General features: G+C 43.7%; 1 protein-coding gene across 2 annotated transcripts in view; it reads left to right on the top strand.

Moving 5' to 3' along the window:
- Mov10l1 (Mov10 like RISC complex RNA helicase 1) overlaps window positions 1-15,501 on the top strand; it is a 73,388-nt gene extending 57,887 nt beyond the window's left edge. Inside the window, exons 23-27 of one of the 2 annotated variants that reach the window (XM_037197455.1) lie at window positions 2,769-2,918; window positions 13,625-13,732; window positions 14,547-14,684; window positions 14,831-14,922; window positions 15,138-15,501. In XM_037197455.1, coding sequence (XP_037053350.1) covers window positions 2,769-2,918; window positions 13,625-13,732; window positions 14,547-14,684; window positions 14,831-14,922; window positions 15,138-15,141 — 492 coding nt within the window. In that variant the 3' untranslated portion in view covers window positions 15,142-15,501. Of the gene's footprint in view, window positions 1-2,768; window positions 2,919-13,624; window positions 13,733-14,546; window positions 14,685-14,830; window positions 14,951-15,137 lie in introns of both variants that reach the window. The other variant, XM_037197454.1, reaches the window with a different exon arrangement.
- The last annotated feature ends 3,326 nt before the right edge of the window (window positions 15,502-18,827 follow it).

Below are 18,827 nucleotides of genomic sequence, written 5' to 3'. Positions count from 1 at the left end.
ATATGGAGATGCACAGTTTGGAGTTTGCCCAGCTGGTTTTCAGTCTTGTTTTGGTCCACTATTTCCTCACTATGCTCCTTTCCCTACATTTTGGAACAGTAATATATATCCTGTGCCATTATATGTTGGAAGTATGTGATCTGCTTTTCTTTTTTTAGGTATATATCAATTTATGGGAAACAGACTAATACAAAGCAAGGTAGATGTGCTGCTGATCTGCTGTGATCTGCTTATTATTTTGAATTTTTACAGGTGATTACAGTTAAGAGATTGCATGAATCTCAGAAGAGACTTTGGACTTTAAAACATTGTTGAAACTATGATAGACTATGGGAACTTTTGAAGTTGGACTAAATGCATTTTGCATTATGATAATTGTTACAAACTTATGGGGCCAGGGAATGAAATGTGGAAGTTTGAATGTAATTGACCCCCATAATCTCATAGGGAACAGCACTATTGGGAGGTGTGGCTTTGTTGGAGTGATTGTGACCTTGTTGGAGGAAGTATGTCACTGTAGGGGCAGGCTTTGAGGTTTCCTATGCTCAGGATACTGCCCAGTGAGTCAGTCAACTTCCTGTTGCCAGAAAAAGATGTAGGACTCTTAGCTCTTCCAGCACCATGTCTGCCTGCATGCAGCCATGCTCTCTACCATGATGATAATGGACTGAATCTCTAAAACTGTGAGTCCCTCAATTAAATGTTTTACTTGTAAGAGTTGCCATGAACCAAAAAAAAAGAAAAGAAAAGAAAGAAAGAGAAAAAGAAAAAATAAGCTGGGCAGTGGTGGTGAACGCCTTTAATCCCAGCACTCGGAAGGCAGAGGCAAGTGGATCTCTGTGAGTTCAAGGCCATCCTAGACTACAGAGTGAGTTCCAGGAAAGGCTCCAAAGCTACACAGAGAAACCCTGTCTCAAAAAAAAAAAAAAAAAAAAAAAAAGTTGCCATGGTGTCTCTTCATAGCAATAAAAACCCTAAGATAATCTATATCTCCACTTTCAAGAGATCTGATACCCTTTTCTAACCTTAATGAGTACCAGGCACATATATGGTGCACATGCATAAGGTATTAAAATAATTTTTAAAATTCTGGCATAAGCTTTTTTCCTTATTAACCTTTAAGATATTTAGGTAACATTACACAATAAAAAGAGGTAAATTATGTATCTATCTCAAAACAGGTGGTTCTGAATGATAATTACAATTATTATAGCTTTAACTGGTGTCTACTTTTTTATTTTGTTGTGTTTTATGAGACAGGGTCTTGGTAAGTAGTTCAGGCTGACCTCAAACTCAGATCAAGTGATAGGATCGAGGTGTGCAACATCACATCTAGCTTTGTTCACTTTTAAAATTATGGTGAAATACACATCACAAACTTTACTCTGTTAACCATTTTTAAGTGTGAAATTCAGTACTGTTAAGTATTTTTTTTTTTTTTTGGTTTTTCGAGACAGGGTTTCTCTGTGTAGCTTTGCGCCTTTCCTGGGACTCACTTGGTAGCCCAGGCTGGCCTCGAACTCACAGAGATCCACCTGTCTCTGCCTCCCGAGTGCTGGAATTAAAGGCATGCGCCACCACCGCCTGGTGTATATTCATATTTTTCAGCTAACAATCTGTAGAACTTTTTCATCTTGCAAAACTGAAATTCTGTTCCTACGAAATTTTAGTTCTGGCCAGGCGGTGGTGGCGCACGCCTTTAATCCCAGGACTCGGGAGGCAGAGGCAGGTGGATCTCCACGAGTTTGAGGCCAGCCTGGTCTACAGAGTGAGATCCAGGAAAGGCTCCAAAGCTACACAGAGAAACCTTGTCTCGAAAAACCTTAAAAAAAATTTTTTTTAGTTCCCCACTAGGCCTGCCTCTGGCATCCCCTATGAATTTGACTGCTCTGTAGACCTAGTGTAAGTGGACCATATTCCTGTGACTGGCTATCTCACTCAGCATTCTTTAGGGTCTGTCCCTGTAATAGAATGTCAGGATTTCCGTTTGTTTGTTTTTGACACAGGGTCTCACTATGTATACCAGGCTGGCCTTGAACTCACAGAGATCTGTGTGTTTCTGCCTCCCAAGTGCTGAAGTTAAAGGGATGTGCCACCATTGCTGGCCCCAAAATGGTAAATTTGTACAACCACTCCTTTTCTTTACTTGTATAGCATGTAACAAGATTCTAGGCCAGGCATAGTGCCATAGGCCTTGAATACCAGCATTTGGGAGGCAAAGACATGTGAATCTCTGTGAGTTTGAGGCAACCTGATCTACCTAGAAAGTTCCAAGCCAGCTTGGGCTACATAGTGAGACCCTGACTCAAAGCATTTCCTATTAGCCAGGTGTGATGGCTATGACTTTAATTCCAGCACTTAGGCCAAGGCCATCCTGTTCTGCATAGTGAGTTCCAACCTAGCCACCAACACCTTGTCTAGGAAAAACACAAACAAACAAAAACTTCATTTAAAAAAACTGGCTAATGCCTTTAATCCCAGCACTCGGGAGGCAGAGCCATGTGGATCTCTGTGAGTTCGAAGCCAGCCTGGTCTACAGATCCAGGACAGGCACCAAAACTACACAGATAAACCCTGTCTGGAAAAACAAAGAACAAAAACCTGGTTCTAATTTCCAGATTATTTAATGATAACTGTCCTGATAGGTTATAAATTCTGTCTGACAGTAGAGTTTTTTTTCTATTGTGTTTACTGTGTATTTCCAGTCTCTATTTGATCCTTGAGAAACATCACTGGGTAAATGACATTTTATGTTCTCACTAACTCAGGGAAATGAGGCTCGTGAAGGGAGAAGCCCATCATGGTTCAGCCCAGCCGAGGCTGTCCAGGTCATGCGCTACTGTTGCCTCTTGGCCCGGAGTGTCTCCAGCCAAGTTTCTTCCAAGGATATCGGTGTCATCACACCCTATCGGAAGCAGGTGAGCCCACCAGGACTCTGTCTTCTTATACATAGCCACTGTGGCCCTTGGTCTTTGGTTTCTGAAGGGCAGAAACAAGCTCATTCTGAACAGTAGCAGGTTTTCAGAGAAGCAGAACCATATTCAAGTAATGCTGAAGATAAGAAATTGGTAAACCATACAGTTCATGGCCATTACTAACCAGCAACCCGTCTTACTATAGGCAGTGTTGAGTATTATTTTTACATTCTAGGCAATTGCATCATAAATATTTACATAAGGACCTGTGGAATATCTTAGTACTTTGTTCCTTTAAGAAAAAACTTTCAGGCCAGGTGGTGGTGGTGGTGGTGGTGGTGGTGGTGGTGGTGGTGGTGCACACCTTTAATCCCAGCACTGGGGAGTCAGAGGCAGGCAGATCTCTGTGAGTTCGAGGCCAGCCTGGTCTACAGAGCGAGATCCAGGACAGGTACCAAAGCTACACGGAGAAACCCTGTCTCAAAAAACCAAAAAAATGAAAAAAAAAAAAAAAAGAAAAAGCTTTCAGGGGCTGGAGAGATGGCTCAATAGTTAAGAGCACTGGCTGCTCTTCCAGAGGTCCTGAGTTCAATTCCCAGCAACCATATGGTGGCTCACAACTATCTATAATGGGATATGATGCCTTCTTCTGGCATAAAGTGGATAGAGCACTCATATAAAATAAATTAATAAATGTTTTTAAAAAAAATAGAAAAAGCTTTTGGCAGGGCAGTATTAGAACACGCCTTTAGTCCTAGCACTCTGGAGGTAGAGGCAGATAGATCTCTGAGTTTGAGGCCAGCCTGGTCTACAGAGTTCCAGGACAGCTCAAGGCTACACAGAGAAACCTTGTCTTGAAAAACCATTTAAAAGGAAAAGAGAAAACAAAAGGCTTTCAGCTTAAATCTCAGAACTTGTGAGGCAGAGGCAGGAGGATCTTTTGAGAGCAAGGCCCGCTAGGGCTACATATTGAGACCCTGTCTTAGTAGTAGTAGTAGTAGTAGTAGTAGTAGTAGTAGTAGTAGTAGTAGTAACAATAATAATAATAATAAACATTCTTGTATGTGTAGCAGTTCATATCTTTAGCAACAGCCCTTGGAAGACTGAGGCAGGAGGATTGCTACTAGTTAGAGACTAGTCGGGATTATTCACATTCTAGACCGATCTGGGCTACAGAATGAGACCCTCTCTCAGTAACAGAAAAAGAAAGCTGTCCATCCCAGCCCTCAGCCAGTATTTCTCAAAGGTAATGAATGTTGCTGGCATTTGTGAGGGTGACCCTTCCACAAAAAAGGATTGTGGGGCAGCCAGCATTGCTGGCCCTATACAATGCTCTATAGATTGTGACAACCAGAAACTGTCCATGTGTATTTACCTGCTCTGAAGCTGGACTGTGGGTAGAGGTGCCTTCCATACCAAACACGAGTTTCAGTAGTTGAGTTCTTGCCCCTGTGATACACAGGCCACCAAAGCTCGGGGGTGAGGCCCTAGAGCTGCAAACAAAAGGTTGACTGCACAGGCAGTTCGTTAAGAACATGCTGACCTGTGTTAGGAAAGTCTTTTTTCTGAAGTGGGGCAAGAGGTGAGAGTGAGTATGTAGTTCTCCTGGTGGCACAGAGATAGCAGTACCTTGATTAAGAACAAACAGCCATTTGATGCTGGCCTATCTTTCCTCCTTGGTAAGTTTGGGGTCATTGGCCACACCACTGTCTGGAAACAGAGCATCCTCCATCTTGACACTGTAGTGCAGTTGACTCACAAGTCCAAGTCTATATATTTTTTCATTTTTATTTATTCTCTCATATATTACATCCCCTCCCTCCTCTCCTCCCAGCTCCCAAACCTCACCTCTCCCCCAGATCCACTTCTACATTTCCCTTCAGAAAAGGGCAGGCCTCCTGGGATATCAACCCAACATGGCATATCAAGTTACAATAAAACAAGGCATTTTCCGTCATATTAAGGCTGAATGAGGCAACCCAGTAGGAGAAAAGAGGTCCCAAAAGCATGTAAAAGAATCAGAGACAGCCCCTGTTCCCACTGTAAGGAGTCCCACAAGAACACCAAACTACACAACAATAACCTGTATGCAGAGGACCTATATCAGACCCCTACAGGAAAACTCCAACCCAAGGAGGTTAACTACACCCATGAAAACACAGGAAATAATCTCACACCAACAAAACCAAAAGAAGAGAAACACACTACCAACAACAATAACAATAAAAAAAACAGGAATTAACAATCATTAGTCATTAATATTTCTCAATATCAGTTAACCCAATTCCCCCAATAAAAAAACACAGGGTGCCAGGTAGTGGTGGTGCATGCCTTTAATCCCAGCACTCAGGAGGCAGAGGCAGGCAGATCTCTATTAAATCAATGCTAGACTGGTCTACAGAGCAAGTTCCAGGACAGGCTCCAAAGCTACACAGAGAAACCCTGTCTGGAACAACAACAACAAAAGACACGCTAACAGAATATATACGAAAACAGGATCCATCCTGCTGCAAATAAGAAACATATCTCAACATCAAAACTAGACCTTACCTCAGAGTAAATGGTTGGAAAAAGATTTTCCAAGCAAATGGATGCAAGAAGCAAGCTGATGTAGCCATTCTAATATCTAACAAAATAGCCTTCCAACCAAAATAAATCAAAAAAGGTGGGGGAGGACACTAAATATTTATCAAAGGAAAAACCCAGCAAGATGACATCTCAATTCTTAACATCTATGCCCCAAATGCAAGGGTACCCACATTTGCAAAAGAAACATTACTAAAGCTTAATTGAACCTCACTCACATATTAATAGTGGGAGACTTCAGTACCCCACTTTCACCAATGGACAGGTAATCGAAACAAAAACTATAATGGAGCTAACAGAAGTTATGAATGAAGTGGACCTAACAAAGATCTACAGAACATTTTGCCCAAACACAAAAGAATAAATATACTGTTTCTCAGCACCTCACAGAACATTCTCCAACTCAGCCACAAAGCAAGTCTTAACAGACACAAGGAAATTGAAATCCCTCTCTCCTATCAGACTACCACAGATTAAAGCTGGATTTCAACAACAGAAAGCCTACAAACTCATGGAAACACAAACTCTCCACTGAATGACTACTGGGTCATTAAAGACTTTGTAGAATTCAATGAAAATGAATGCACAACACACCCAGACTTATGGGACACAATGAAAGTGGCACTAACAGGAAAGTGTAGTTGAAAATTTTCCTGTGTCCCGCCTGGTCCACAGCCACTCAGACCCAAATAAACACACACAGGCTTATTTTCAATCTATGGCCATGGCAGGCTTCTTGCTATCCAGCTCTTACATCTTAACTCATTTCTATAAATCTATACCTTGTCTTGTGGCTTACCAGTACTTTACATCTTGCTTCTCCTGGCCGTGACTGGCAGCGTCTGCCCCACTCTCCTTTCTTTCCTATCTTATCTCTCTTGGATTTTCCTGCCTGGCTCCATCTTTCCCTGCCATAAGCCAATGTAGCTTTATTTATCAACCAATCAGAGCAACACATATTCACGGCATACAGAAAGACATCCCACAGCAGGAAAGTTCATAGCACTAAATGCCTTCATAAAGAAATTGGAGAGATCTCTTTCTAGGAATTTAACAGCACACCTGAAAGCTCTAGAAACAAAAAGAAGCAAACACACCAAAGAGGAGTAGACAACAGGAAGTAATCAAACTCAGGGCTGAAATCAACAAAATAAAAACAGAGAACAATACAAATAATGAAACAAAGAGTTGATTCTTTGAGAAAATCAACAAGATAGACAAACCCTTATCCAAACTAACAGAATATCCAGATTAACAAAATCAGAAAGGAGAAGGGGAACAATAGACACCAAGGAAATGCAAAGAATCATTAGGTCATACCTATACTCCACAAAATTGGAAAATCTAAAAGAAATGGACAATTTTCTTGATAGATACTACTTACCAAAGTTAAATCAAGATCAGATAAACAATTTAAATAGACCTATAACCCTTAAGGAAATAGAAGCAATCATTAAAAGTCTCCCAACCACCATGCGGTAGTGACACACACCTTTAATCCCAGCACTCGGGAAGCAGAGGCAGGCAGATCTCTTGTGAGTTCAAGGTCAGCCTGGTCTACAGAGTTGAGTTTCAGAACAGCCAGAACTGTTTCACAGAGAAACCCTGTCTAGAAACACCCCCCCCCCAAAATGTCTCCCAACCAAAAAAAGCCAGGGCCAAATGTTTTTAGTGCAGAATTCTACCAAATATATATATTATAATCCTCAAATTATTCCACAAAATAGAAATGCAAAGAACATTGCCAAATTCATTTTATGAGGAGGCCACAGTCACCCTGATACCCAAACCACACAATGATTCAACAAAGAAAAAGAATTACAGACCAATTTCTCTCATGAACATTAATCAGAAATACTCAATAAAAAACTCTCAAACCAAATGCAAGAACACATCAAAAAGATCATCCACCATGTTCAAGTTAGGCTTCACTCCAGAGATGCAGGGATGGTTCAACATATGAGAATCTGTCAGTATAGTCTACCATATATACAAACCAAAAGAAAAAAACCAAATGATCCATCTCATTAGATGCTGAAAAAGTCTTTGACAGAATCCAACACCCTTCATGATAAAAGTCTTGGAGAGATCAGGGATACAAGGGACATACCCAAACACAATAAAGGCGGTTTACAGCAAGCCTATAGCCAGTATCAAATTAAATGGAGAGAAACTCAAAGCAATTCCATTTAAAAACAAGTCCATGTATTTGGCTGGACTTTTTTTGAGGCTAAATATTTTTTTTAAGATTCATTTTTATTTTATGTATGAGTGTTTGTTTGTATTATTGTCTATGTACCATATGTATGACAGGAATCCAGAAGAGAGCATCAGAGCTCTTAGAACTGGAGTTACAGGTGGTTGTGAGTGGGTGCTGGCAACTGAACCCAGGTCCTCTGCAAAAGTAACAAGTGTTCTTCACTACTGAGCCATCTCTCCAGCTCAAGGATAAACATTTTTATGTTCTTGTTCACTACTTAAATTACCATTTATTACTAATAGTAATATTTTGGGTTTGACAAAATGGTTCATCAGGTTAAAACACTTGTTGCCAAGCTTAATAACCTGAGTTCAATTCCAAGGACAACATGATGGAAGGAGAGAACCAGTCCCCACAAGTTGTCCTTTGACCTCCATGTGTATGCCATAACATGGACATGCCACCCATGGATAAATAAATAAGTAATATTTGGGGCCAGGGAGGTGGTTCAGTGGGTAAAGTGTTAAACATAGCTGCATAAACATGAGTACCTGGGTTCAAATCCCCAGAACCTAGATAAAGCCAAGCACAGTAACACAAACCTGTAATACCTGTGCTCCTGTAGTAAGGTGGGAGGCAGAGACAAGAAAATCCCCAGAAACTTTGGGACCAGCTAGATTGATCTATCCAGCAAACAGTGCAAACAACCAAAGACCCTACCTCAAGGTGGAAGGAAGGACCAGCACCTCAGGTTGTCATCTGACCGCTGTACACATGTATACAGACACACACACAAAAACACACACACATACCATGCACACAATATTTTACTTTTTCCAGCTAAATAACCTCCCTGTCTCGCTTCATTCTCTCCTTTCTCTCTCTCTCTCTCTCTCTCTCTCTCTCTCTCTCTCTCTCTCTCTCTCTCTCTCCCTCCCTCCCTCCCTCCCTCCCTCCCTCCCTCCCTCCCTCTCTCTCTCCCTCTCTCCCTCCCTCCCTCCCTCTCTCTCTCTCTCCCTCTCTCTCTCTCTCCCTCTCTCCGCACCCCACCCCACCTTTCCTCTTCCCTTTTTCTCCTCTCACCTTAGGTCCTCAGTGATTTAAGTTGTATGTCTTCACCTTCCTTTTCAAAGTATGGTCTGCTGGCTTCAGGACTCCACTAATGGCTGGGACACCATCCTCCAGTGGGATGGGACAGAACATGTCATCCCTCTCTTCGTCCTCAGCACATGAGTAGGAAGTACCCATGTATTTCATGCATTTTCTGTAATGCATCTGGTAGTGCATCTCTTAGTGCTTATCTCATTGGGAGGGTGTTGAGCTTCATAGATCCATAAATGGTTTTTCATCAGATTCTGGAAATTTGGACCAGTATTTCTAAATACTTTTTTCTGCTCCTTCTTCCACACTGTGGGCTTGATCTGTTCTTCAGGTTGTTAGACAGTTTCTGTGGGTCTGTTTTAAGTTTTATCCTTGCTTGTCATTTGTTTCTGGAGCAGTCTCACTTTATACCCAAGCTATCCTTGAACTCATAGCAGTCCTCCTGCCTCAGATTCCCAAATTCTAGGATTACAAGACCAGAGTCACCTTAGCTGGCTTAACTTTACTCTTTTTTTATACCACTGTTGGGTATCTTTTAGTAATTTATCAGCTCAGACTTTGAACTGTAAAATCTCGGCTGGATCTTTATCATTTCTGTTCTTACTAGAATCTCTGCTGTGGCATTTGCACATAAAGTTTTTTAATGTGGCATCTTCAAGTTATTGAGACACATTGGTAATAATGTCCCTGAAGGCTCTGCTAGATCCAACACCTGCAAACACTCCTGGTTCCCTTATGCCCTTTTTCTTGAGTATGGGTCACATTTTCAGTTTCCTTGAATGTTTTTAAACTATTGTTGAGAACTTGAAATTTTAGTAAACACGGTAACTTTGGGTTCTGAACTCCACTCTGAAGATTGTGCTTTATTCTTACTTGCTTCTTTGGGTCATAGCTGCCTCCACTCTGTGGCATCTTATTTTTTCTGGTATGTGTCTCTGTTGAGTTTTATTTTCTTTGTTTTTAAACATAGCTTCTGGGGGACTACAAGCCCAGCTTAGTGGGTCACCAGCTCTCAGCAGTGGCTGTGCTCATCATCTTGAGTGGGTATCTCTGCCATTCACTAAATATATACCCTCAGGTGCCTTTCAGTGCAGACCTCAGGCCATTTGAATCTTCCCAAACTGCTGCTTCCCACTAGGCTCTTTTGTGTCTCCTCTGCCATGAACACAGCCTCAGCCAGTAATACATTCATCCCCACCTCGAGGTCTTTTTTTCTTTGTTTGTTTTAAGCAGGAGAGATGGCTGTGGGTGCTGGGAACCTAACTAATTTTTTCTTGTTTTTGTTGTTTGTTGAGGTTTTTTTGTTTTTGTTTGGTTGGTTTTTGTTTTGTTTTTGGTTGTGAGCTTAGCTGTTAATAGCTGAGCCATCTTTCCAGTCCAATGAGTGGAGCTCTTGGCTCTCCATGCCTGCTTGCCTCCGAGGTTACAGCCAGATGGAAGAGCCCACAGACCAGAGCACAGACTCCCACTGTTCTTACCCAAAGTTGAGTTGCATTAACACTTGTTAGACTGTGATTATTTCCAGAACACTGAATGTGCAAGTGTGTGTTTGCTTTGTGGGAGTAGATTTGTGTCTCCTTACTCAGTTGTCACCATCTTGCCTAGATCTTGTTTGGACCTAAAGCCCTACAAGGATACTAGTAGATATCCATGGGGAAACAGATGATGTGACATCAGGCTGGCCCAGTGCCACATGCCATCAACCTGTCCTTGAGGCTCAGCTTGGTCCTCAAGATTGCACTGATGTAGGCTGAACAGCTTTCCAGGTCTTCCACACTGACCTTGATCACTGCACAGCTGTCCAGCATAGTAGATTACTTCAGGGTCTCTGTGTTCAACTCATTTTCAGGGGACTGACCAGGAGTCTGAGAGACTCCTTCTGTTAGTGTTTGCTTGCTTGTTTATTTTAAAGATTGATTTTTATTTTATGTGTATGGGTGTTTTACCTGCATGTGTGTCTCTGCACCACATGCACGTAGTGCTTGTGGAGGCCCTGGAACAGGAGTTAGATGCTTGTGAGCCACTTTGTGGGTGCTGGGATTCAATTCTGGATCCTGTGGAAGAGCAGCCAGTTCTCTTACTTGCTGAGTCCTCTCTCTGGCTTCTGGTGTTTGTTTGTTGTTTACAGTTTTTCAAACCATTTTATTTTTCATTTTACATACAAACCACAGTTCCCCCTCCCTCTCCTCCTCCTGGTGCCCTCTACCCCACCCTTCATCCACTCCTCAGAGAGGGTAAGGCTTCCCATTGGGAGTCAGCAAAGTTTGGCATATCAAGTTGAGGCAGGACCAAGCCCTTCCTGCTGTATCAATGCTGAGCAAGGCATCCTACCATAGGGAATGGGCTCCAAAAAGCCAGTTAATACACAACGGATAAATCTTAGTCCCACTCCAAGGTCCCCACAAACAGACCAAGCCACACAACTATCACCCACATCCAGAGGGCCTAGGTCGGTTCCATGAAGGCTCCCCAGCTGTCAGTCCAGAGTCCATGAGCTTCCACTGTCTCTGTGGTTTCCCCATCATGATCTTGACCCCCCCTTGCTCATACAATCTCTCCTCCCTCTCTTCATCTGGAATCAAGGAGCTCTGCCCAGTGCTTGGCTGTGGATCTCTGCATCTGCTTCCACCAGTTACTGGATGAAGGTTCTATGATGACTGTTAGGTTAGTAACCAATCTGATTACAGGAGAAGGCCACTCCAGGCTTCCTATCCATTATTGCTAAGAGTCTTAGCTGGAGTCATCCTTGTGGGTTCCTGGGAATTTCCCTAGCACCAGGTTTCTTCCTAACCCCATAATGGCTCTCTCTATCAAGGTATCTCTTTTATAGCTTCTGGTTTTTAAAGATACAGTTTCTTTGTGGACCTCAGACTGGCCTAGAACTCATTTTGTAGCCCAGGCCAGCCTCAAACTCATGATCATCCTGCCTCCATCTCCCAAGTGCTCACATATGCTTCTTAAATACTAAGGGTTTTGTTTTGTGGGCTAGGGATCAAACAGGGTATGTGCATGGTAGTCAAGGGCTGAACCATTGAACTACATCCATATCCTCTTATACTACCTTTTTAAAAATAACCTCAGTATTTTTTATTATTTAATGATTTTTAATATGTACAAGTATGTTGCCTGCATATATGTCTGTATACCACATGATTACTTGCTGTTTCAGGAGGCCAGAATAGGGTGTCATATTCCTTGGGACTGGAGTTACACATGGTTCTGAGCCTTCATTTGGGTGCTGGAAATTTGAACCTGGGTCATCGGGAAGAGTAGCCAGTGCTTTTAACCACTGAGTCATCTTTCCATCACTCTGTCTGACCTTATTCCCATATTCAGCTCAGAATGTCTCACATATGGGCATATACAACTCTTCACATAAGTGTCAGTCATTTGCCAAGAGAAAGCAATTAACCTTTGCATTGATGGTCATATCTGCTGAAGCAAGAAACCAGGTTGTCAGAGTGGAGGCACATGCTTTTAATTCCAGCACTCAGGAGGCAGAGGCAGGTGGATCTCTGGAGTTTGAGGCCAGCCTGCTTTACAGAACCAGTTCCAGGCCAGCCTGATCTACAGAACAAGTTCCAAAACAGCAAAGGCTACCCAGAGAAACTCTGTCTTGAAGAAAAAAAAAAAAAAAAAAAAAAGAAAGGAAAAATCATTACTCAAATGTCCACTTGTCACAAAACTGGAGCAACTGCTCCTGTGTAGCCCTGCTGGAAGGAGCCAGAAAGACTGACTGAATTCTCCAACACCCAACAACCCCCCATTGGGACCTTTACATTTGCATCAAGGGTGCCTAGCTACAGAGGTATGATCTGAGAATGGTGTGTGTCACTGATCAAGCAACTGTAACTTTTTTAGAACATATTTCTCAAATGTCCTGCATGTCCCAACATGGTCTGAAGAAGGGTTTGAATAATTAAAAATACATTTAATAGGACAAATACATCACAGCAAAAATGCTAAAGACTGAAACATTGAATTTGAGCCATCATTAAGAGCTGAGGTTCTCATGCTAGAGCAAAGATTTGTAAACCACAGCAGAGCCCCACTAACTTTAGGCTACAAAAGCAGTATGGATCACCACAGTGTAACAAGACCACAGTGTGATGGCAGACATTGAGGAGATGTACTTTAGGGCATCTGTGGTAGTTTGAATGAGAATGGCCCCTATAGGCTCATATTATTGAATGCTTGATCCCTAGTTGATGGAACTGTCCATAATTGTAACATTCTGTTCTTCTAAACTCCAACAGAATCATCCATTAAGCTGTGCTCCTGTAGCCCACAGCTCCAAAATGTTCCTAAATTCCTCCTGCAAACCAGCTGCAAAAGCCCGAGATTGACACGGTCAGGTGTAGTCATAGCAATGGCCACACTTCTCTCATTCCAGTTTTCTATGTTAGTTATTCCATGTCACTTAGAGACTCTGACAAAACAGCTCGAAGGGGAGGGGAGGACTTATTTTGGCTGATGATTTCAGAGGGTTTCAGTCCATCATAGTGGGAAAGACATGGTGACTAGCCTAACTCATGGCAGCAGAACTGTGGCAGAGACTGTTCACATCACAGAACTAGGAAGCAGAGCGAGAAAGGCCCTTCAGCAGCCCTCAGAAACCTACTTCTGCCAACTGAGCCCCACTTTCTAAAAGCTGCACAGTTTCCCAGAATAGTGCCGCCAGCTGTGGACCAAGTGCTCAAAGTATGAGTGGGGAGAGGGAGCACATTTCAGACCCAAACCATAATAGTATTTGGTTTAACTGTAATAGGTATATATCTTGAGTTTTACAATGTTATTTTTAATCTTCTAACCTGTTTTAAAGGTGGAGAAAATAAAAATCCTTCTGCGAAATGTGGACTTGACTGACATAAAGGTTGGCTCAGTCGAGGAGTTCCAGGGGCAAGAGTACTTGGTCATTGTCATTTCCACTGTAAGTTCTCTGTTTGTAGCCAGCTGACATGTGCTTGAAATTGATGGTTATTTAATGAGCGATAGATACATTCAAATGAAATGGAAGGACCTGATCTACAGTGTAACAGACTGGACCACAGTCTAGAGACTCTCCTACTAGACTCATGTGTTTCCAAAAGTGACTGTAGTATAATGTTTAAGGAAACCCTAAAGATCAGGAGCCCAAGTAAAAAGGCTCTAGGAAGAAATAGCCAGTGCATAGAGGAAGAATAAGATAGTAAAAAGGAGCTGTGGTTGCACACACCTTAGATTCCAGCACTTGGAAAGCAGAGACAGGCAGATCTCTTTGACTTTGAAGCCCCCCTGTGAGTTCCAGGACAGCCAGGGCTACATAGTGACACTCTGCCTCAAAAAAAAAAAAACAAAAGAAAGAAAAAAAGATAGTGAAAAAAGACAGTGAAAGACAGACAGCTTGAGAGCAGAGTGGAGCAGATTCCAAAAGAAGCCCCCAGCAGTGGCTTTTACACCACTACACAAGGACAGCTTAACTTTCAAACCTTTGTCTTCTAATTTTTAAAGTATCGCCATTGCAAATACATGCTAATTGCTGATAGAAAATTCAGATGCAAAAAAGAAAATTAAGACCATCTACCTAGATATAACCTGTTAGCATCTGGGGGTCTCCCTGTCTGCAGACAGAATAGTGCTGGTATCAGCCTGTCTCATTTTTTTTAAACACAAATAAGGTCATGTTGCTTATTGACCTTTCTGTTTTTGTGTACCAAGAAAAAAACCTTAAAATACTATTCTTATTCATCTTTTGTGTCTTTTAGGTACGGTCAAATGAAGATAGATTTGAAGATGACCGTTATTTTTTGGGTTTCTTGTCCAATTCAAAAAGATTTAATGTTGCAATCACAAGACCCAAAGCATTGCTGATCGTCCTGGGAAACCCTCATGTGCTTGTCAGAGTGAGTTTGCCAGAACCCTGGGCTGCCATGGTCTTGATGGAGGAAGGGAAGGATGCAGGTTGCAGGAAATGACTTCTGAGGTCAGACATGCCCCGGCACCAGGAAACTCTGGGCCTTCACTCATTTGGCTCTCCTGTTTTCATCAGGATCCCTGTTTTGGAGCGCTGCTAGAATACAGTGTTAGCAATGGTGTCTACACAGGCTGTGATCTACCTCCAGAACTGCAGGCTCTCCAAAAGTGAGCACTCCTGTCTACTTCCTAAAAGGTGGGCTGGCTTTAGGACTCCCCAGCCCTCCTGTATTGGTTCTCCCTCAGGACCCCATGCACCCAAACCCACTGAAGCCTCAGGACCAGGTTGGATGCTTTTTTACTTTTCCTGACCCCTGGGCTGCAGCAGACACTGTCCTGGATTTTAGTGGTCAATCTCACCCTACCCTTGTGTACCTGAACAGGTAAACAAAGCACCGTGGAGGAAAGTGTGTGGCTCCATGTGCTCACTTCTCTGCTCAAGCTGTTGCTAGATGGCAGTGTCGGTTTCTGTGGGACACAGATGAGTCTGGCCCGTTGATATACAGCAGCTACAACAGGGAGACATTGCGCCTTACCCTATGGATCCTTAGATCCAGACATGCTTCAGTCTTCTATAACTCTTGTGGCTTCCTGGTCTCAAGACTGAACATGGTGTAGATGGGACCACTGAGTCAGCTGAGCTTCTCTTGCTTCCTTGTACTGACCTTGGTTCACAACAGTTTGTTTCTGCCAGTGGGCAGTCACTGCCACTACCCTCCCCCCCAAATAAACACTCCAGTAACCCCAGACCCCTTTCTGTCTCTGAATGCACCTGTTCCAGTGATAAGGGTCTTGTCTTTGATTTGCACCCTGCTGGCTACAATCTCTGGAGTTGGCTCCACCATCAACTGCTCTGTCCTGATCTAGATGTGTATGAAACAGCAGGAAAGGCCACCAGCTCCACTCACCTGAGAACTATAGGCCACAGCTGGCTGTGTTGTAGCACCTGAGGACTGAGAAGGGTGTTGGGTGGAACCAGGCCCATGTAGACCCCGTATTTCTGGAAAGGGGCAGTCCGTCAGGGCCTGTCCTGTCCTCCCTGGCCTGTCCCTGTATTCAAGTAGATGCCAACGTCTGAGAGCCTTCCTGGTTAGGTGAGACAGGCTCTTCAATGGGCCAAACTGGACTTGCAAGTCTGTGCTCTAGAGGCCCTAAGCAAAGAAGTAAAATTCACCAAGCTTCTTCCCCTGGCTTAGGAGGGGCCAGCACAGGTGATGTGGTACTGCTGCCTCTTTCAGAGCCCGGGGTGAGCAGCCTGGAGTTAGCCCTCCCTCTGTGCAGGTGAGGACCGTCCCTGATGAGGGTCTTCCCCCCTTCAGTCCTGCAGCGCTCCTTACTCCACAGGCCGATGGAGCCCATCTGCCCAGGTCCTGGTGCAGGAGAGACCCCACACTGCACCCATCCTATTAGAGTGTTCTCCCTCCACCCCCAGGGACTGCACCTGGCTTGCTGGAGCACAGAGGTGAGGAGGACAGGGATAATCCTCACAGAAATTTCAAGGGCTTCTACTACCTCAGGACCACAGTGGACAAGGCACTTTCCTCAGGCAGAGAATGGAGAGTCTTAGATGGGGGGCTTTGGGTGGAGTTGAGAGCAGCCTCCAGCCAACTTTCCCCAGTCTCCTCTCAGCAGGCATGGTGGTGTTATCAGCATAGTCACAGCCCTTGATCAGCCCTTCCCATCCCAGGAAAGACCACAGCCTTCATCCTGCCCATGGCCTCTGGGGCCCTAGCCAGGAACACATCTTTCTCTGGATTTTTGAAGGTGCTGCCCTCTAAAGTCAGGGAGCCTGCCCCCCAGTGAGTCTTTTCAGCTTAATTGCTGTCAGGCCTCTTTGGTGTCCTGTCCACATCTGTGTCATCCTCTTCCTCAGATCAAAACTCAATTGCGGTGTGGCCACCCAGAGAGGCCATGCAGGCAGGAGCAATGGCAGGGCTAACACCAGGAGGTAGCTAGCAGGTCCCAGAAAGGTGGCCAGTGACTGGGATGTCCATCAGTGACATGACCTAGTCACCTGAGCATCCAGCTAAGCTTAGTCATGAACCCATGGGCCTCAGCACCCTTCTACCTCAGAAATACCCATCCAGCTCAGGGCTAACCACATCTGCTCCAGCTTGAACTGAACGTTCTGTAGCTGAGACAGGTGTAGGACACATACTTCAGGGGATCTCTGGAGTGAGAGTGATGGGGTCAGAGGCAGAAGCAAGATGGGCTGAGATGAGCAGCATCCCAGTTCAGGAATAGAAGCCAGGAGGGGATCGCTGTACAGGACCTTACACAGAGCAGGCAGCAGCCTGGATAATCAGGGTGAGGGAAGGAAGCCACCGAAAATACAGAGTACAGAAGGCCCTGCTCTCAAGGATGACAACACTACTCAGACCAGTGTGACTACCTGCCAAGCAAGGACCAGCAGTGCCTGTAGGCAGGTAGGCACAGACAGACTTCAGACTTGGTCATAGCCCTTAGAGGAAATGGAAAATGTGTTTCCTTGCTTATTTTTAAGTTACCTACATTTTTCTTTTAGATTTTACTTATTCTTACTTTATGTATATGGTATTTTATGTGCCGTGCCAGCAGAGTCCAGAAGATGGTGTAGGATCCTCTGGAGTTACAATCCATGTGGGTTCTAGGAACCAAACCCGGTTCCTCTATAAAAGCAGCCAGTGCTCTTAACTACAGAGCTCTCTTTCCAGCCCCAGTTTCTCATTTTTAAAAGGCAACTTACAATGTCATTCCAAGCATACTGTAAATTTTGCCATTCCACAGCAAAACAGAACCACCTATCAGTGTCTCGTGTGAGGTGAAAACATGCTAACATTTTACACCACCATTGTCCACCAAAAGGACATCCTCCAAAGCTAGAAATGATGCTTTTCCCCTCGAGCCTGTATTTCTACTCTCTGGAGTTGAACCCCAGTATCAAATACTATGCTTGTGGGTCAGTTGGGAAGAAAATGTGAGTTTTCTTTCTTTTTTGGCACATATTTTCTGTTGTGTACTCAAAATGGATTTCACATTCATCACCTATGGTCCCAGAAGACAGTGATGAGCTCTGACCAGGAAGCCCAAGCAAACACTTGATACTCCTGACCCTAGAAGGTACCTGGCCTCATTCTGAAGCGGCAGTTCCCGAGCAGGAGTGGAGGGATAGCCACAGAGCAGCTCAGGGTGGAATGTCCCTGTGCTGCTGTTCAGGACATTGAAAATGGAGTTGTGTGTTGTGTGGAATGACCTCCGCTTGCTCAGCTCACCTCTTCTCAGAATATAGGACTAGTTGATTGGCAATTCCATGAAGCTGAACCTGACACAAGAGTTGCAACTGAATTATCATTCTTAAAATCATGTCAGTGCCTAATCAAAATGTTGCCAATTTTCATAAAAACTAAACATGGAGGTAAAATTAAATTGGAAATGCATCTTGCAATAGTCCAAATGAGGCCTTTTGTTGTTGTTTTTAGTTCTTTGAGAATTTCATACAATGTATTTTGATGATTTTTCACCCTTCCCTAATTCCTCCTAAATCTACCCCTCACTCTACCCACCCAACGTTGTGCCCTCCCTTCACCCATCAAATCCAATTGTGCAGCCCATATCTTGGATGTGTAGCCTTCCATTGGAATGTGGTCCATTTACCAGGGCAACATTCTTAAAGTAAACGGACTCCTCGGCAGCTATCAACTGCCACTAGCTCCCTGGCTAGTGGTAAAACTTCATGTCTAATGCTTCTTTCCATGCTGAGATTTGGTCTAGAGTGAGCTTGCAAAGGACTGACTAATGCTGTCAAATTGATGTGTGTTCACATGTGCAGCTGCCCTGGTGTGTCTGGAGGACACTATTTCCTTGTACTCGTCCACCACCTGGCTCTTAAAACTCTCCCTGCCCCCTCTTCAGCAATGATCCCTGAGCCTTGGGAGACAGGATGTGATGTACATGTCTTAATTTAGGGCTGAGCATTCCACAGTCTCTTATTTTCTGCATCTTGGCCAGTTGTGGATCTCTGTGTTAATCACCGCCTACTGCAAATAGGAGCTTCACTGATGAGGGTGGGAAGGTGCATTAATTAATCAGATTAT

Source organism: Peromyscus leucopus, chromosome 20, assembly GCF_004664715.2.
Source record: "Peromyscus leucopus breed LL Stock chromosome 20, UCI_PerLeu_2.1, whole genome shotgun sequence".
NCBI classification, from domain to species: Eukaryota; Metazoa; Chordata; class Mammalia; order Rodentia; family Cricetidae; genus Peromyscus; species Peromyscus leucopus.
The sequence above is the reverse complement of the archived record's forward strand: the minus strand, read 5'-3'. Positions and strand labels throughout refer to the sequence as shown.